The sequence below is a fragment of the Lytechinus variegatus genome, chromosome 1 (assembly GCF_018143015.1).
Source record: "Lytechinus variegatus isolate NC3 chromosome 1, Lvar_3.0, whole genome shotgun sequence".
In the NCBI taxonomy this organism is placed as follows: domain Eukaryota; kingdom Metazoa; phylum Echinodermata; class Echinoidea; order Temnopleuroida; family Toxopneustidae; genus Lytechinus; species Lytechinus variegatus.
The window spans coordinates 28,620,112-28,641,240 of record NC_054740.1 but is presented as its reverse complement, the minus strand read 5'-3'; the positions used below and the strand labels follow the sequence as shown (position 1 = coordinate 28,641,240).

The 21,129-nt window shown below is 35.8% G+C and overlaps 1 protein-coding gene across 1 annotated transcript in view; it reads left to right on the top strand.

Moving 5' to 3' along the window:
- Nucleotides 1–1,979: 1,979 nt before the first annotated feature.
- The window catches only part of LOC121410538 (THO complex subunit 2-like), a gene marked incomplete at its 5' end in the record, with an annotated part of 92,847 nt that continues 73,697 nt past the window's right edge, over nt 1,980–21,129 (top strand). The window contains 3 exons of the mRNA XM_041602696.1: nt 1,980–2,055; nt 4,412–4,503; nt 10,639–10,690. Of these exons, the coding sequence (XP_041458630.1) occupies nt 1,980–2,055; nt 4,412–4,503; nt 10,639–10,690 (220 nt within the window). The remainder of the gene's footprint in view (nt 2,056–4,411; nt 4,504–10,638; nt 10,691–21,129) is intronic.

Below are 21,129 nucleotides of genomic sequence, written 5' to 3'. Positions count from 1 at the left end.
ATGTCACATGACCAAGGTCAAAGGTCATTTAGGGTCAATGAACTTAGACCATGTTGGGGGAATCAACATCAAAATCTTAACCTGAGGTTAAGTTTTTGAAATGTCATCATAACTTAGGAAATATATGGATCTAGGTCATAAAACTTGGACATAAGGTTGATCAAGTATCACCAAACATCCTGCATGAGTTTCACATCACATGACCTAGGTCAAAGGTCATTTGGGGTCAATGAACTTCGGCCGATTTGGGGGTATCTATTGAATTACAATCAAAACTTTGAAAGTTTTTGGATCTGATTCATGGAACTTGGAAATAAGATTAATCAAGTATCACTGAACATCCTGTGCAAGTTCAGGTCACATGATCAAGGTAAAAGGTCATTTAAGGTCAATGAACATTGGCCAAGTTGGTTAAGTTTTTGAAATGTCATCATAACTTAAACAAATATATGGATCTACTTCATGAAACTTGGACATAAGAATAATCAAGTATCACTGAACATCCTATTAGAGTTTCATGTCACATGACCAAGGTCAAAGGTCATTTAGGGTCAATGAACTTAGACCATGTTGGGGGAATCAACATCAAAATCTTAACCTGAGGTTAAGTTTTTGAAATGTCATCATAACTTAGGAAATATATGGATCTAGGTCATTAAACTTGGACATAAGGTTGATCAAGTATCACCAAACATCCTGCATGAGTTTCACGTCACATGACCTAGGTCAAAGGTCATTTGGGGTCAATGAACTTTGGCCGATTTGGGGGTATCTATTGAATTACAATCAAAACTTTGAAAGCTTTTGGATCTGATTCATGGAACTTGGACATAATAGTAATCAAGTATCACTCAACACCCTGTGCAAGTTTCAGGTCACATGATCAAGGTCAAAGGTCATTTAGGGTCAATAAACTTTGGCCAAGTTGGTTAAGTTTTTGAAATGTCATCATAACTTAAAAAAATATATGGATCTACTTCATGAAACTTGGACATAAGAATAATCAAGTATCACTGAACATCCTATTAGAGTTTCATGTCACATGACCAAGGTCAAAGGTCATTTAGGGTCAATGAACTTAGACCATGTTGGGGGAATCAACATCAAAATCTTAACCTGAGGTTAAGTTTTTGAAATGTCATCATAACTTAGGAAATATATGGATCTAGGTCATTAAACTTGGACATAAGGTTGATCAAGTATCACCAAACATCCTGCATGAGTTTCACGTCACATGACCTAGGTCAAAGGTCATTTGGGGTCAATGAACTTTGGCCGATTTGGGGGTATCTATTGAATTACAATCAAAACTTTGAAAGCTTTTGGATCTGATTCATGGAACTTGGACATAATAGTAATCAAGTATCACTCAACACCCTGTGCAAGTTTCAGGTCACATGATCAAGGTCAAAGGTCATTTAGGGTCAATAAACTTTGGCCGAATGGGGGTATTTGTTGAATTACCATCATAACTTTGAAAGTATGTTGGTCTAGTTCATAAAACTTGGACATAAGAGTAATCAAGTATCACTGAACATCCTCTGCGCATTTTAGGTCACGTGACCAAGGTCAAAGGTCAATGAAATTTGGCCATAATGGGGGTATCTGTTGAATTGTACCATCATAACTTTGCAAGTTTATTGATCTGACTTTTGAAACTTGGACATAATGTATCACTGAATATCCTATGTAAGTTTCAGGTCACATGATCAAGGTCAAAGGTCATGTGAGGTCAATGAATTTTTGCCGAATTGGGGGTATTTGTTGAATTACCATCCTATCTCTGTAAGTGTATTGGTCTAGTTCATAAAACGTGGAAATAGGAGTAACCAAGTATCACTGAACATCTTGTGTGAGTTATACATGTACATGTAGTTTTCAAAGTCAGCATTGCTGCTATGTTGAATCGCGTGATGCAGGTGAGACGGCCAGAGGCATTCCACTTGTTTTAATTGCTACGAATTTCTTCTGTTTTTTCCCCTCCTAGCTTAAAATTTTGCCGCAGTAGGATATCAGAAGCGTCTGATGATGGGATCATTACAGGAAATGTTCAGGGTAAGTGATGTCTTAAATTGTATATGACTTTCTTGATTTTTTCAAAGGGGAAATCCACCCTAACTAAAGCCGGCATGAATAAAAAGAGGGAAAGAAATAATCTTAATGCTGCCAATTTTTAAATATCAGATTTCACAAAACAGATACGGTATACGCACAACCTGGTCTAACCTAGTAAGTATGCAAATGATGTAACTGATGACTTTACCCACTCAATTTACAAGCATTCAAATATGAAGTTTTTTTTTCTTATAGTGTGAAATGAGGTTTGATTCTTCCCTTTACCCTATCTTAACTGGGCTATTTCAGACCAACATGCAGGGGGGGGGGGGAGTCAATTTGAGTCGTCATCGGCTCTCTCATTTGCATTATTCACTTGTTTATAGAGCTTAAAAATATGCAAAATGGCATAACTGCCTCATTTTACATCTGTCTTTGATCACAGAAACAGCATCAAGTGTCTTGTCTTAAGAAAAGGAAGATCATGCTATACCATGATTAATATGTTGGCAGCATTTTTGGGGATTTTGTTTGCCCTTTTAAATATTTCACCTTTCTGGGATACAAGCTTGTTGCCCAAGTTCTGCAGAGTGCAGTCTATTTACTTCCTCGGGAGGGGGGGGGGGGCATTGTTAATGGAACTTTTAAAGAATTTGCCTTATTGTGATCAATCTTGGTGGAGTATGTGGTAGACAGGTCTCCTTCATATTCATATTTGAGATCACTTTGACCAAGCCTGGTACTAAGCTATAGATGGGATGATTTGAAGTTCACCAGGATCCCATAACACAAAGGTTTACGATTAATCCGATCATTGATTTTCACTATTGATTGTACATTGTAGTCAATGGAATCAATCGTAGAAAAATGTTGTATGATCATTGCTATGCTTTGTGTTACAGGCCCCAGCTGGAGGGTTGTATCAGACAGACACAATTCCTGTATAAAACCTATTTTGATTATAAGGCTCAATGCATTTCTTTGTGCATTCAGTAGGCCAATGTAAATGTGATCTGAAGCAAGAAAAAAAAGGCTATTCCAGAATCTTGCAGCCTACAATCTTTCAGTAAATCATTGTCTTCAGTAACTTGAAAAAAAATTCCCTGAAATCCTCCCCAATTTGATTTAATGCCTTTATAAAGAAGGGGGGGGGGGGTAAAGTTTCCTGAATTGAAGCATTTCGGTCAACATCAGCAATAAGATTTCATTTATATTTCATGTCAAATAATTTGGAGAGGAATTGAATTTTTTTGTTAGTCATTTTTATAGTATTTCTTTGAATTTATTGAACTGTTATGTGAAGGTTTAGATATAATCACAAAGGATATGAAATGAATGACAAGTTTGAAGTCAAGGTCAAAGGTGCATGTAGCCTCTTGTCGAGGCCCTGGTGGCTGCTTGCCGAGCGAGCCAGGGCCTCTTGACATCTTACATGTAGCTGAATTATATATTCATGAGTCACATCTTCCGAATGAATGTAAATGAGCTCATAAATATTTAACGATAACCTACTAAATTGACCGGGTTCGGAATAGTCCACTATTTTGCAGGGGATTCATTTCATTGCAGGTCACTAAAGGGAATATAACCATCAGAATGCTGCAAGTAGTGGTACTACTACTACATGTAGTACTAACCGTAACTGACCCATCACTGTCCCAAAACTTCCGGGGAGATCGGCCTGCTCCACAAGGGGAAGCGCCAACTGAACAACTCGACTCCAGCATTCCCTCACTGCGGAGATAATCGACGCAAAATGGAATTGCATGAAAGATTACACTTTTTCCATATCCTGTGGGTAGATCTACAAACACGTCTCATTCATTCAGTGCAGATTTTATGATTCCATCAACTTGCAAATCCTTAGATGGGTAAACTTCAGCATTTTAGAGTAATTTTCAATGCTCTTTGATATTTTGTCATTACTCTTTGCCAAGAATCCATGGGTCTTCATTTTCCTCTGATGCAATTTCAAGATGAGCTCGTGAAAATTCAATATGATGTCATAGCAGCCCGTGCTCTCATTGGATGATTTTCACCAACAAATTTTTGGTCAGAATATTGGTAAAAACAATAAAAAACAAAAAGAAAGTCGGTGAAATTCGGCTCAGATGTCAAGATGCCGAATTCGCTTCACGAATTATGATATCCCTCGCTTAGCCCGAGGAAGCAGCCGCCAGGGCCTTGACAAGAGGCTAGGTCAAACGTCATCTGAGGTGTATTTTTCTTTTGAAATTCTTCTTCTTAACTGCCTTCAAAGTTAATACTGCCATTGTGAGCATTGTATTTCCTTCTTTCTGTACCTTTATAGGCTATAATAATAAAGGCTTGTTTATGAAATCATTGTTTCTTTTAGCTTTGGTTGCTGGTCTTCATGACTTGATTGATCAGACAATAAAAGGGAACTTGAAGCAGGATCTTGCAGTGTCCACACTCAGTGCCATTGTGGTAAGTATAGAGTACCAAAGATTGATTTCATCATTTTGTTCTTCGTGGATTTCAGCATTCTCATGGTCATATTTTGTAGTAGACTGGCCAAAACAATTTTTGTTTATACTTTGGACGGCAAAATTTGTTAATGCTTGCTAATGCTTGGCATCTCAGCTAAAATTCTTGCTTATATACACAGTTACATGTATAGCGTGCGGCCGGATGCAAAGTGCACTTTTGCGTGAAAGTGTCATGTTTAGCGTAACATCGGAAAGAATGTCGAAATCACGCATTTTGATATTTTGACGGAATATGTAAGAGATTTTGATTATCTTTGATATGCGCTTCTTATTTTTTGGAGTTTCAAATTTTAAGTCTCATAAACATACATTTCAAATTTGAATATTACACACACATCCATGTACATGTAAATTATATGGCACAGTGAAACATAAAACCATGATCTCCTCAAAATAAAAGTTTGTGAAAACTATCAATATTTTGAAGTTATTTTACACAACTTAAATTCATCGATTTAAATTCGTTTATCCATCGAATTTATGGTAAATCTCTTAATACCACAAGTATTAATTGAATTTTCAAATAAAATGGAAGATATCTCATTTTATGTTCGGAAAGGAGACAATATGTACATGTATTTTACCATGTGTGCATTTTGAATGAAAAATTGAAAAATATTGTACATAATGTACATAAATACATGTATAAGTACAAACTAAAACAAGTTTTTAATATATGTATATATAATCTTTATTTGCCAAATAATATACATGTAACATATTTATGCGGCACTTCTATAAAAGAGAGAGAGAACAAAACAAAACAAATTGTACACAATAAATCACAATTAATATAAATATAGGGAGAGAAGATAGATTAAATTGAATTGAAGCTAAGAAATACATAGGAATTCAATCAACTGACCCACTTCTTCCCTTGTTAACATGTTACAGATACATTCCTGGGGTGGTATTCTGAAAATTGTCTTAACTTTTCTCTTACCTTTTCTTGTAAGTCAGCAAGATAACAGCGCGCTAAAATTCTCTTAACCCTATCTAGGCCGGGGTATTTTGGGAATTCCTATGGCCGGGGGGGGGGGGGGAGGCCTCCCAGGCCCCCCCTAAGATCTCAGCCGTCGACCGCGCGATCGCGCTGAAAATTGGCACGCGGGTTGCCTGGAACATAATCTACAAGATTGTATGGTAATTTATTTCATGCGAATCGCTATTAAGTGATTATGCTAATTTATGCGTAATCAGTATGCGAAATCATACTTTTTCCTCTAACTCCCTAAATAAAGCTCCAAATGTACTAATTTTGGGTATAGAAACTCTTTGTGGTGTCTTTAGCAAGTGTGCATGAAAAAAATTGTGATATCAAATCATTTTCTTATGTATTATTTTTTTTTGCAATTTCTTATGTATTTCTTTGTTTTTTTCAATGAAATTTGTTGGGGACTCTTCTGTGATCATAAAAAGCATAAAATGAATACATTTAGACTAGAAAAACTAAAAATAATCATACATTTATGAATTCTGGTTGAAAACACAATTTGCATTGACTTTGTACATAAAATCACGTTTTTGAGCAATTTTTTGTCTGACATGCACTTACATAATGTTGCGTAATTTCCGAACCACTTACCCGTGTGACGCGAAATTGGTCTCAAAAGTTGCGCAAGACTTAAAAGTAAAAAGTCAGCGAGCGGCGCGGTAAAAAAATTTGGCACGGCGAAAATATCGCACGATTCGTTAAGGGGGGGCCTCCGAGGCCCCCCCCCGGCCTAGATAGGGTTAAATTGGTATTCTGAAAATTGTCTTATCTCTGTAAGGACGTTCCCTATTTTATCTCTGACATGCCCAATATTCTGTCATCAACCAATTATTAAGCTTGTTATATGCTTAGGCCAACCAATAGAAGCATCTCTTCTTAAAAATAATGAAGCGCATTGTTGATATGAGGCGTAATTTCCTTGTGCCCCCCGACCCTTATGCTTGCGCGCTTCTGTGCTAAAAATACATGTGGCTCTTCTCAAAGATATATTTTCTCTGAAAAGATTCATCATCTCGAATACCAATTTGTAATTGCTGAAAAGTCTACCAATCCGTCATTATAATGTCTTTTGAATGTCTCCTTTTGTAAAACATGATGTTCTTGCGGGATGCAGCAAGAAATAATTATTGCAGACTGGCAAATATCGCATGCAACAATAAGTTACAATATCCCCCCACCTCTTGTAAAATTTATTGTATTTTCCAAGGAAGTTAAGAGAACGTAAAGGTAAGAGAATTTTCGGAATAGCTTGTAACTCGATATTTTATCTTGCGCACAGACATAATATGCGCCAATTATACATTTACGCATTATCATATTTCTGACATCATACGCGCTCAGTGAAAGTTACAAGAAAAGTTAAGACAATTTTCGGAATACGGATTTTATTGTAACTCCAAAGATACAAGAATATTTCTCTTAAGACAATTTTCAGAATACGGCCCCTGATCTCTTACTGCTATAAGTTCTTTCAGAACATTCACATCCAGTTCTTTACATGCCCGGACATCACAGTCCTTACTCTTATTACATTCACTGAGAAAATATTGCACCTCATTGAAAAGGTCAAGTCCACCTCAGAAAAATGTTGATTTGAATCAATAGAGAAAAATCAGACAAGCACAATGCTGAAAATTTCATCAAAATCGGATGTAAAATAAGAAAGTTAGGACATTTCAAAGTTTCGCTTATTTTCAACAAAATAGTTATATGAACGAGCCAGTTACATCCAAATGAGAGAGTCGATGATGTCACTCACTCACTATTTCTTTTGTTTTTTATTGTTTGAATTATACAATATTTCAATTTTTACGAATTTTTCGATTAGGACCTCCTTGCCTGAAGCACAAAAAGTTAAAATAATGGAATTCCACGTGTTCAGGGAGGAATGAAACTTCGTTTCACATGACAATGACGAGAAAATAAAAATATTTCATATTTCATATAATAAAAATACAAAAGAAATAGTGAGTGAGTGATGTCATCAACTCTCTCCTTTGCATGTAACTGGCTTGTTCATATAACTATTTTGTTGAAAATAAGCGAAACTTTAATATGCCATAACTTTCTTATTTTACATCCGATTTTGATGAAATGTTCAGTGGTACATGTATGCTTGTTGAATTTTTCTCTTTTTATTCAAATCAAGTTTTTGTTGGGATGGACTTGTCCTTTAAATTATCACAAAAAGTTGAAAAAGGGTTCTTTTTGGCATATTTCAAAACCATTCTTATGAATCCCGAACCAGTCTTCACAGTTATGTTATTAAACTTTTGAAATCTATATCTTAAAGCATTCTCAAGAGGTTGACAATCAGACAGTAAAGCTACCAGATCACAATCAGCCATATTATTTATTCTCCAAACGTTTCTCAGAATTTTCCTCGAACAGGTGCATATGTTCAATACAGCTTTACTTCTTAATTGCCACAAGCATGCTCCATAGAAACTTCAACAATATTGTTTGAATAATAAACACTGCACTGATGATTTAATATGACCAAAATCAGATCTGAGAATATTGAAACTTTTCCAGACTTTAGCAGTAGCTGATGAAACCAAGCTATTCTTGTCAATAGTTGAAATATGGTGACCTAGGTGAACCCCACTATTGACATTTGACACATTAGTATCATTAATAACAACAGAATATTCCCTTGAATTGTTGTCGCCACCAGTTGTAAAGACAAGAAATTGACTTTTAGATCCATTGAAAGTAATATCAAAATCTGTGGCAAAGTTCTCACATATTTTTATCATGGTTTGTAAACATATCTTTGTCAGTGACATAAGAGTGATATCATCAGCATATTCTAAGCATCCTGCAAAATAATTACCAATTCTACAACCAATTCCTTCTTCAAGTTTTACAAGAAGGTCATTCACATAAACAGAAAACAGAGTTGGAGATAATACTCCTCCTTGTTTTACTCCGTTACTTACAGAAAACTTAGTAGACTTTTGACTTCCCCACTTTACCTGTAGTGCCTGATTTGTGTAATGATTAATTAAAAATCTAAGAATCAGAGGAAACATTTTTCTTTTCATTAACAACCTAAATAATTTACCATAGTTAACACTATCAAAAGCCTTAGATGCATCAAGCACAGCAACATATACATTACTTTTACAAGAATTATAATATGAAATGGTTTCCAACATTGCAAATGTACGATGAATATTTCTTAAACCCAAATTGTAAATCCGAAGTAGTCAAAAAAAACTTTGGATAGCAAAATTTGTCAATTCTTTGCATCCCAGCTTAAAGTCTGGTGGAAATACTGAGGAATAATGTACGGGTGGATGCCAAGTGCACTTTTGCTTGAAAGTATCATTTGTAGCGTAAAATCTGAAAGAATGTTGAAAATCACACATTTTGATATTTTGACGGAATATGTTAGAATTTTTAAAAACCTTTGATGTACCATAATTCTTTTTTTGAATTTCAAATTATAAGTCTATTAATCAATATGCATTTCAAATTGGAACTTCTCACACACATATACATGTATGGCACCATGAAACATGATACCGTGCTTTACTCGAAATAAAAATTTGTGAAAACTATCAATAATTCAAAGTGTTTTTTTACAACTTAAGTTTTCGATTTAAATGCGTTTGTCTATTGAATATATATCAATATGATGTCACAAATATTAAAGAATTTTCAGATAAGATGGGAGATATATCATTGTATCTTATCCAAAAGGGGACATGCATAATTTATCGGATGGCATTTTGAATGTGAAATTGATGTACTGTACATTATAAACATAAAGTACATACATGTACAGTGTACTTAAAATGAGATACAAAATTTCTGGCCGCAACTACCTCTGCCCCCTCCGCTGTCTAAGGTCATGTGTAGTGCCCGAAAGGATTATTACATGGGGCTGAAAATATACCGTTTTCAGAATAACTTTATTCTATTTTAGATTTGCTGGATAGGCACTCTACTCAGGATTACAAAAAAATGCTGAATAAATTTTCAACATGGCTTCGTGCTGGCATTTTTTTTTTTTTTTTTTTTTTTTTTTTAAACTGTGTTAACTTGTCAAGTTAGAAAATCTAAAATTTTTATCTTGCCCTCACGATCGCATTGTTCAGTTAAATACCCATCCATTGAATAAATTTGCAGAGAATATCAATTTTTCAGCTCTTAGTCTCTCCCAATTTTAGCTCGCGCTTTACGCTGACATTTTTGTTTCGTGAGCTATGCATTCTTTTCTGCCATTAAAACATGTTTAAAAAAATGCTCCGTTTTTAATTCGAAATTTTCAACTCACAGTAACCTCATTTGCTAAGAAAGCATGAATGCTTGTAAGCGACCAACCAGAGGGGTGACGGTTTAAGGTCCTCTCCGAGGGACTTTTAATGAGGATTTAAATGCCTAACCAAAGGGCACTACCGCACCAAGTAGGAATCAAACCCAGGTCATTGGAATCCGAAACCCCCTCTCTACCAATTGAGCTATCGCGCCTTAGAATGTTTCATTTTTATTAAAATAAAAGCCAGCTTGCGCTTGTGCTGGCTTTTTTTTGTTTTAATAGAACATAGTGTTCTTTATTTCAAAACCTCTTTAAAATGTCCGTTTAAAGATTGTGATGTAACAAAATCAGATTGCCCTTTGGGCTTGCATCAATTGTTTAGTTATTTAAAAAAATGTGTATTAAATGAGCCGTTTTTATATCAGAATATTACGAATTTCTGAAATTTAGATAGAAATCATGATCATAATTACACCTATGTATTGTTTAAATTGTGTAACTTTCAGCTCTAAATTTCATGGCATATACAAAAAAATTCTGCTTGTGCTTCATACTTTATTTAATTAGGCCTTGGACTCAGATACCTACTCATGTTTGTGAGAATAAAGCTAATATATAAGAACTTGATATATGAATCTACTTTGGTACCCCCTGCAAAAAAAAAGAATGAAAATAATTTTTTTTTAAATTTATAATTTCAAAATTTCTTTTTTATACTTGCTTGTAGTTAATGTGGTAAAGAATGTGCATGCAAAATTTTTGGGTTAACTATGTCCATCTCTCACTTACCTGTGTTTGTGTTGAATTTGTAGGACATCCATCCTGGTGTGCCATCTATCTTAGTGGATGTCTTCAACATTAAAGGTTAGTTGCGCAAAAGAAATCTCTTATAAAGGACAACATATACACTGTACAATGTTGTCCATGTACATGTAGGGAATGGAATAGATACATGTTCTTATTCTCTATTTTTCTTGTTTGAAAAAAATATTTTTTGGACCCTGCTCTGTTTGGACTTAATAATGATTATCAGGGCTCGACACTAGCGACGGTCCCGGACCGGTAAAAATCGCTGTCGGGCCGGTAGATTTTCAGAAATAGGAAGATTTACTGGTCCGACATGACCAGTAAAAAATATCATTGTCGGGCCAGTAATTTTTCCAAAAATAGCAAGATTTTAAGGGTCCGACATGACCAGTAATAGAAACCATTGTTGGGCCAATAACTTTTCCAGAAATGGTCAAATTCACTGCAAACCATTCCCCCCGATAAATTCTGTCATTCACACACAGAATGAATCGCACGTAATTGCTACTAGAGCAGATACAGTACAGTGCAGTGTACATATGTAGCTAGCCAGCCACACAACTCACGTGGTAAATTCTTTACTGGCTGCGCGAACGAAGCTTGGCTAAACTCTGGCAGAAATCTCTCACAGAACTGTCAAAATTCGCGGTTCATACTCATGAAAGGCTCTTATAATGTCCATATTTCCTAAAAATTGGAGTAACTCTGTCATATGTAAGCAGTAAAAGGATAAATTTTCACTTCTGTTTTGTTCAAACAGATCGGGTTTCGGGTGATATCGTCTGAATACAAGTTAGCCCCACAAATGCATTTCTGTGTGTGTTGATACACTTGGTTTCTGACTTTCTTTCGTAGCTATTTTAATTGAGCCAAAAAGAAATTGATAAATTATTCATGATGATAGTTTTAGCTTTCTTCCTCTGTTTTCTTCCTATCTTTCTTTCCTTCTTTCTTTTCAATCTTTCAAGTGTTTCTTCCCTAATTTTTTTGGTTACTGTCTTTTTTATTTTCCCTTTTTTTTCTTTAATTCGTTCTTTCATTCTTTCTATCCTTTAAAAATTTTTTTTTCTCTATTTCTTTTTTTCTTTCTTTCTTTCTTTCTTTCTTTCTTTCTTTCTTTCTTTCTTTCTTTCTTTCTTTCTTTCTTTCTTTCTTTCCTTCCTTCCTTCCTTCCTTCCTTCCTTCCTTCCTTCCTTTCTTCCTTCTCTCCTTCTTCCTTTCTTCCTTCCTTTCTTTCTTTTTGATATTTTTCTTTCTTTAATTCTTGAGTCCATCCATCCTATATTCATCTCTTCTACCTTTCTTTCCTTCCTTTTACCCTTTTCTTTCCTTCATTCTTCATTACTTTCTTTGTTTCTTTCTTCCTTCCACCAATCATTTATTTACCTTTTTTTATTTCTTCTTTGTCTCTCAGTCTTTCTTTTTTTCTTCCTTTCATCTATTATTTTGCCTTTTCTTTTTTTATGTTGCTTGCGTCTTTCCTTCTTTCCCTTCCTTCCTTGATTTATTTCTTTCCTTCTATCTATCATTTTACCTTTCCTTTATTTCTTCCTTAATTCCTTCTTTCAATCCTTCCTTCCTCTTTCTTTGTCCTTCTTTCCATCTCTCCTTAAACCCTTTCTTGTTTTATTGCTTCTTCTTTCTTTCCTTTACTACTTTCCGGATTTGTTCTTTCTTTCTGTATTGCTTGCTTCATTTCTTTCCTTCATTTCTTTTTTCCTTTTTTCCTTTCTTTCTTTCTTTCTTTCTTATTTTTGTTCCTTCTTATTCCTTCCTTCCTTTCCTTCTTTAGTTCTTTCTTTTTTCCTTCCTTCACATCTATCCTTTCTTAACCTTTCTTTTTTTACTTCCTTCCTTTTTATTCTTTCTTTCTTTTCCTCCCTTTCCTTCCTTCATTCCTTTCTCTTATTCTTTCTTTCTTTTCCTTCCTTATCCTTCCTTTCTTTCTTTCTTTCTTTCTTTCTTTCTTTCCTTCTTCGTTTCTGTCTTGCTTTCTTTTTGTCCTTCATTCCTTCATTTCATTGCGGGGGGGGGGGGGGAACGGAAGGCTAGACAAATAAACTTGCGCCTTTTTTTAATGTTTTCTTTATTTTGGGGACCAGTAGATTTTAGGTTCGGACCAGTAAAAATCTGAAAAACTGGGTATCTACTGGTCCGACATGAATAGGTTGGACCAGTAGAAAAAATGGGTTAGTGTGGAGCCTTGTGATAATAATAATTGGCATTTATATAGCGCTTTATCAATCTACAACTGCTCAAAGCGCTTCACAATTATTATTACCCGGTCACTGGATTCATAGCATTTCAAGCAGCCTGTTAGGCGCACACTCGCTAAACCAACCACGTGGTTGGTTGTTTCCTACTGGTACCCAATTAGCACCCGGGTGAGAGTGGCAAAGTGTGGATTGACGCCTTGCCATAGAAGGCTAGGCCATGGTGGGATTCGAACACACGACCCTCTGATTACAAGGCGAGAGTCAGAACCGCTACACCACAGTGCTTCCACAACCTAGCGCTCGTGTTGTGCGCTTCGCGCACTCCTTTTATTTCATCTAGATTTTTTCCAATATTGCTCTTACACCCCTGACCAAATAACATTTTGTGTACACTGAGTAGCATAGTACAAATTAAAAAAAAGATTGAAACTGTGAGAAAAAAATTCCAACCAAAATGTAGTCATCAGTTTGAAACCCTGCAATAGCTTCCACTTTTTAGCTCATCCGGCTTGAAGGGCAAGATGAGCTTATGCCGTGGCGTCCGTCGTCTGTCTTCCGTCCACAATTTCAAAATGCTACTACTTCACCATTTCAATTCTGTTTGCTTTATATGATAGCACTAGGTGGGGCATTCAAAACTTCTACACAGAATTTTGAAATTCATTCTATGCTAATTTATGCGCATTTTTCAAAATTAACAAAAAATGCTACTTCTTCTTTATTTGTTGACCGATTTTGATTTTTTGCTTCCATCTGGTAGAGCTTCATGAGGTTCACCAACTTCTACACAGAATTTTGAAATTTTGACCAGAACAATTTTTATGCTAATTTATGTGAAATTTATGCATATTTTTAAAAATTCACATAAAATGCTTCTTCTTTATTTGTTGACCGATTTTGAATTTTTTGGTTCCATCTGGTAGAGCTTCATGAGGTTCACCATCTTCTACACAGAATTTTGAAATTTTGACCAGAACAATTTTTATGCTACATTTTGTAATTTATGCATATTTTTAAAAATTCACATAAAATGCTTCTCCTTTATTTGTTGACCGATTTTTTTTTTTTTTCCATCTGGTAGAGCTTCATGAGGTTCACCAATCTTGTACACAGAATTTTGAAATTTTGACTAGAACAATTTTTATGCTAATTTATTTGAAATTAATTTATTCATATTTTTAAAATTTCACATAAAATGCTTTTTCTTCTTCAATTGTTGACCGATTTTTACTTTTTTTCTTCTTCCATCTTGTAGAACTTTATGAGGTTCACCAAACTTCTACACAGATTTTTGAAATTTTCAGTAGAAAATTTCTTATGCTAATTTAGGCGAAATTTATGCATATTTTTTAAAATTCACATAAAATGCTTCTTCTTCTTTATTTGTTGACCGATTTTGAATTTTTTGGTTCCATCTGGTAGAGCTTCATGAGGTTCACCATCTTCTACACAGAATTTTGAAATTTTGACCAGAACAATTTTTATGCTACATTTTGTAATTTATGCATATTTTTAAAAATTCACATAAAATGCTTCTCCTTTATTTGTTGACCGATTTTAATTTTTTTTTCCATCTGGTAGAGCTTCATGAGGTTCACCAATCTTGTACACAGAATTTTGAAATTTTGACTAGAACAATTTTTATGCTAATTTATTTGAAATTAATTTATTCATATTTTTAAAATTTCACATAAAATGCTTTTTCTTCTTCAATTGTTGACCGATTTTTACTTTTTTTCTTCTTCCATCTTGTAGAACTTTATGAGGTTCACCAAACTTCTACACAGATTTTTGAAATTTTCAGTAGAAAATTACTTATGCTAATTTAGGCGAAATTTATGCATATTTTTAAAAATTCACATAAAATGCTTCTTCTTTATTTGTTGACCGATTTTGAATTTTTTGGTTCCATCTGGTAGAGCTTCATGAGGTTCACCATCTTCTACACAGAATTTTGAAATGTGACTCGGCATACCGAAATGAGAGAGAAGTCGCAAATGAAAATTCCTAGAATTTCGACAAACTAATAAAAAAGTCAAAATTTTGAAGATTTTTTTTTTTTTCATTTTTAGATTTGTCCATGTTTCATAATTACTGTGTGAAAAAAATGAGTGAATTTGATGACGGGAAAGTGATAAAAAACAGTTTTTCTGCGAGTGTTTTTTTTCGGTCAGTTCGAATTTTTTTTATACTTGGCACGCTCGATTTCATCGAATTTCGCTTCATACTAAGCTCCGCCCCTAGCAACATAACGCCATTGTTGATTGGCTATTCATTTAAACTCAAGTACAGCTGGCGGCGTCCGCCGACCGTTCGCTCGATCGGTTCAGTGAGCCTCAAAAGAAAGATCAAAAGCATCGCTTTCAATAGGTATTCTGAAATTGAAAAGGGGGCTTCTGAAAGTTAACAAACGGGATTCAACTTCTAAAGGGCTATTTTTTGTAATAATGGTAGTTGGTACTAGGCGGGGGCGTTAGCGATAGATTGATAGGCCTACCTGATTTAGAGTGTATAGCTAGCTTGTCTCGCGAAAAAGGTCATGCGTAAACGCAAAGTGTTTATATAACGCGGTTTGTTGCGAGGATTAATTTCATAAAACATAACATGGACATGTTGAAGATTCTCTTTATTATTTGCAAGTGATCGGGATGTTTCGATGAGAAAACTCTAATTTCAAAATAAAGGGCTTAAAATACATAAAAGTGTTGTATGTTCGCGAATGTGGGTTAATTGATCTGCAGTATATCATTAACAAAAGAAAATAAGTTCATCATGAAAGCTTTGTGAGCTTTATTATTTCCAACTATTTTTGCCTTCAATTTTTTTTATCATGTTTGAATGAACGATAGAGAAAGAAATAAATGTCAGAACTTCGACAACTGAGGTACGGATCCAGGGGATGGCACGTCCCCCCCCCCCCCCGAGAAGAAAAAAAAACAAAATTTGTAATGTAAAAATGCCATTGAAGCCGAGATGTACCCCGGGATGTACCCCTTTTTGAAATCGAAGACTTCTATTCTTTTTTTTGCTTGTCAGTTTTTTGGCGGGTACGAAGTATCTAAAATTAATGGTTGAAATCCTTTTTTGGAAAATCCTGGATCCGCCCCTGACTTTGACCAATGAAATATGGGACCATGCAGTAGGCCTGCATTTTTAATTTTTGGATAATGGTATACGGGTCTTACGATATTGATTGAAAATATTAGTCATTTAAAATACACCTATTGAAATTATCATTTCCTAAAAGTCATTGTCATGTTGTCCCATTCGACTTTGCCCAGATCTATTCTCTCTTTCCCTCTCTGTTATTCTCTTACCTTCTTCTTTCGTCTTTCTTGTGTTTTATTTTTTCCTTTCTACTGCTCCCCCTTTTCGTTCGCAATTTTCTTTCAGATCAGTCGGTCTCTTCTTTCTAAATCTCCCCCCTTATTCTTCCTCAACCCCTTTCTCTTCTTTAATCTTATTCGTTAATTCCTCTTCTGTTTTCCGTTCTTTTCCCCTTTCGATCTCTTTTTTTTCTATGTCGATTATTTTCTCCTCTTTTTTTTCTTCTCTCTGCCCTTTCTTCACCCTCCACCTTTCCCCCCTAATTTCACCTTTTCTTCTTTTTCATTTCTATTCACATCTGTTTTTCGTTCTTCTCTCTTTTTGCCTGTTTTTCTTTCTTCTTTCCTTCCGTCTTTTCTCCCTCCCTCACCCACCGCCTCATTCCTCTTCCTTTTATCTTCGTTCCTCCTTAATAATTTATATTATTTCTGTTTTCGTTCTCCCTCTCACCTGCTCATCCCCACGATCTTATTCCTCCCCCTCCATTTCTATTTTCTTCCTCTTTACCTCATTTCTTCCCCTTTCCTTCTTTCTCTTTCTTGCTTATCCGAACGTCTTATTCCTCTTCTTTTCCCCTTCTTTTTGTTGTTCTATATCCTTCTTCTCCCTGTTCGATCTTCTATTTTTTTTTATATCACAGCCGTTCTTTATTCTTCCTTGCCACATCCATCGTCTTTTCCTCCACGCCCTTTTTCTTCTTGTTCTTATCTTTGTTTTATCCTCTTCATATTTCGGTTTATCGTTCTTTCCCAGTTTGATCTTCTCTTTTGTGTGTGTAAGCAATTTCGTATGCCAATTTCTACCCCCAAATGCCATCACAAACGCGTTCTGTACGTGCAGCCCATTTCACACCCGAGAAGGGCCCGTTTTTATTCCGTTAAAGGGACCCCTTTGCTTTCTGATATAGGTGACCTTTCTCTTATCAGTGCCCCTTTTACCCAAATAAAGTGCCCCTTACCAACACGCTGTGCCTCTTTCACCTGGGAAGGACAAGTTTTGTCACGGTGTATAACGAGTGCCCCTTTTAAACAAGAAATAAAGCAATATTCTGAGGGAAAAAATAATCATACGTGCATTAATAAGTTTCATGAGTCAGGTGAGTGGGTAGATGAGTACAGATGGGGGATTCTCCCCCCCCCAAAAAAAAAGAAAGAATAAGAGAAGGAAAGAGAGATATGACATTATTCTGAATAGGCCTATGTAAAAATCTAACACAAATTGGATTTTCGTTAGAAAAAAAGTTGATATTTGCTCGCTCGCAGCGTCGATACTACAGCCAATTCAAAAAAAAAATTAGCTCACCACACTACTTTAGATGCCTTTCTTTTTTTAAAAAAAGATTTAGTGCCCTTTTAACGAGAAGGTACCATTTTTCCTAGTGCCCCCCCCCCCCCTTCAAATTCGCTCCAACGCCCCTGAAGTAAAGTGCTTCAAAGGGCTTTTGATTATAATTTTTAATCTACATAAAATCAAAAGCAATAGAACGGGCTGTGGCAGAGAAATAAAAACAAAGGATCCCCCTTCTCCTTTCATTCCCGCCCGTGCTTTAAAGAGATTTTAATGTGTGCCTTTTAATTATCTTATTTTATCCAAGAGTTTATAGGCTAACTAAGATTTCGCCGGTTTGACGGTTAGTAATGGCGAAATGAAAGCCAAGCACAAGAACTGTGAATTGTTTCTGTAGAAGGATCAAAGGAGATCAGCGCTTTGTAACTTTGGAAAAAGCTCTTAACAAGAAGTAATTATCATTATTAACCCAAGCTCACAACCCGTAGTTTGGGCTGCCAGAACCCCGTAACACAAAGGCTAACGATCAATTGTGAATACGAAAGTACAATTATTGGTTGGTACCGTAATCACCTTTACAGTATAAACAGACCGCGCCGGCGCTGGGCGGCCGGCCGTCGGATCGACTGTTGTCTGGATTTTGTTACTCGCGCGCTACGTCCGGGCTTTTGTTATTTCAAAACGTGCTAAGTGTCGATCATCAACTCAATTAATCAATAATAAATAATTATTATTATTTCTGATTACTATTTATTCTGGTGCAGATGTCCTGCCATTACATGCCTTGATATTGCCTCCTATGTTTGTCATTGATTTATGACTATTTTTTTTGTTTTCTAGCATTGTGAATTTTATTAAAGAAGAATACTGATACAAATGTCTATAAGACTTTGTCATTCTGGGAGTGTTGAGTGAACTTTGCCATTGCACTTATTCTTCTTTACTTAAGTTTATTTTTTTAGAAGGGACTGAAAACAAGGGAGAAAGAGGGGTGGAAAGGAATTAGCCAAAACAGGGGAGGGGTGGGAAGGAATAAGCGAAAAACGGGGGTGGAGAATGATGGGAAAGATTAAGCGAAAAAGGGGGTGGAGAGTAATTGGAATTAGCGAAAAGGAGCGAGGAATGGGAATGAATAAGCAAAAACAGGGCAGAAAGAGAGAGGGATGATAGGAATTAGCGAAAACAGGGGAGGAAGAGAGGGATGGGAAGGAATAAGCGAAAACAGGGGGGGGGGGGGGGTGGGAAGGAATAAGCAAAAACGGCAGAAAGAGAGAGGGATGATAGGAATTAGCGAAAACAGGGGAGGAAGAGAGGGATGGGAAGGAATAAGCAAAAACAGGGCAGAAAGAGAGAGGGATGATAGGAATTAGCGAAAACAGGGGAGGAAGAGAGGGATGGGAAGGAATAAGCGAAAACAGGGGGGGGGGAAGGAATAAGCAAAAACAGGGCAGAAAGAGAGAGGGATGATAGGAATTAGCGAAAACGGGAGGAAGAGAGGGATGGGAAGGAAAAAGCGAAAACAGGGGGGATGGGAAGGAATAGGCAAAAACAGAGCAGAAAGAGCAGAAAACAAGGGAGAGAGGGATAGGAAGGAATTAGCGAAAACAAAGACAAGAGCAAGGGGATCGGTATTATACAGTGATAACATGAGAAAAAAATATGACACAGCTTTTATTGATTCTGTTGTCCTTTCTCTAAAATTTCAATTTTCTTCTTGTAAAATAATATCAGTGGTGTAACAGGCAGGGGGGCAGGCTGCCCTTGCTGATTTCATCGCCATAATATAATTAAAAACGGTGGGGGCGGAATTAAGAAAGGGAGCAAAAAGAGGAAAGGGAAAGAAAGCGAGGATAGGGGAAAGGAGAAATGGAAACGGAAAAGTAAAAAAAAAACAATGGAGGATCCAGGGAGGGGGGGGGGCTAATATTTGAAAAAATAAAAGAACGAAAAGGCGCCGCTTAAAAAAATGAAGGAAAGAAAAGAACATTTTGACAGGGTCAGACTTTACCCCTTTTTCAATTTGTACTTTTATGGCGCCGGTGAAGTACAAAAATATGTATGCCGCTCGGCATTACGCCCCCCCCCCCCTTCGCCAAAAGCTGGATCCGCCTATGAAAAAGTAAGAAAAACATACAAAGCGGGAAAGGAAGGAAAGAACAAATCATTCCATTATGCTAGCGTGATTAGTCAGAAAGGGAAATAAATGACAAAGATGCACAAAATAGCAAACAATTAACGGCGGGAAATCAAGCTGAGGTAGAATGGAATGAGTCAAAAGTTCGATTGGAAAATTAACAAAACGGACAAAGAAAACAGAGAACTATAAACACAACCGGGTTGTCTTGTTTTAATGTTTGAATCATACTTGCAATCAGATTTAAAATGGCGGCTAGTTTTAAGGTTTACAATGAGACTTGGTGATTTTATTATTTTGTTTAAATCTATTTATTATTTTTTTTTCTCTCTCTCTTTTAGGGGGTCTCTCTCCTCCAAAATAAATCATTCAATCTTACAAAGGCTTTTGCATGGTCTCATTCTTTATCTGTTACTGTGTTAGAATAAAATATTGGTTGAGCTTGATTTGATCCGAATCAGCATTCATGTTGGAGGTGCCATGGCCGAGCTGTGTCTGGCTATACATGGAGAGTTCAGGTCATAATGACACGCTTGATAGACTACATGTCACGAGTCCGGGTAAGAGTAAACGCCATCGACATTCAAACAAGCCGATGGCACAATCCCTCCTCCATGGTTTTAGGTCCAACTTTTTAACCCCGCCTTTTATTTCATTAATAAGGGAGATCATGGCATTCTTTTTTTCTTTCACGAAGATCATTATAAAACCCCGGTTTAACCAATGATGTGTACGTAGACGATAATTGATTGACGTGGAACGTTGTTTCGTCTTGCAGTCGCGCGTGACTAGCAAGTTGACTATTGTTCTCAATGCAGCCTCCTCATTGGTTAATCGTTTCGCCTTTTTTGGCACGCGGTTACTAGGGCCTTTCGGTTAGCTCGGCGGTGGCAAAATATATTTTTTTCATGGAGCAGGGTCAAAACGGAAGTCAAACTTCGAAGGCGTTTTTCTCATGATTTTTATTTTCAAGAGCCCAATTCTTCCTCCATTCTAAAGCTAATATCTCCACTAATATTTACTCCTAAGGGTCGAGTGATATATCAAATTAAAGGTAAAGAAACGGGGAATAATAATCACTAAAAAAGTTGGATTTGAAAAATTCCGACTTGTCTCTCATTTCGGTATGCCGAGTCACAAATTTTGACCAGAACAATTTTTATGCTAGATTTTGTAATTTATGCATATTTTTAAAAATTCACATAAAATGCTTCTTCTCCTTTATTTGTTGACCGATTTTAATTTTTTTCTTCCATCTGGTAGAGCTTCATGAGGTTCACCAATCTTGTACACAGAATTTTGAAATTTTGACTAGAACAATTTTTATGCTAATTTATTTGAAATTAATTTATTCATATTTTTAAAATTTCACATAAAATGCTTTTTCTTCAATTGTTGACTGATTTTTACTTTTTTTCTTCTTCCATCTTGTAGAACTTTATGAGGTTCACCAAACTTCTACACAGATTTTTGAAATTTTCAGTAGAAAATTACTTACATGTATGCTAATTTAGGCGAAATTTATTCAGAAA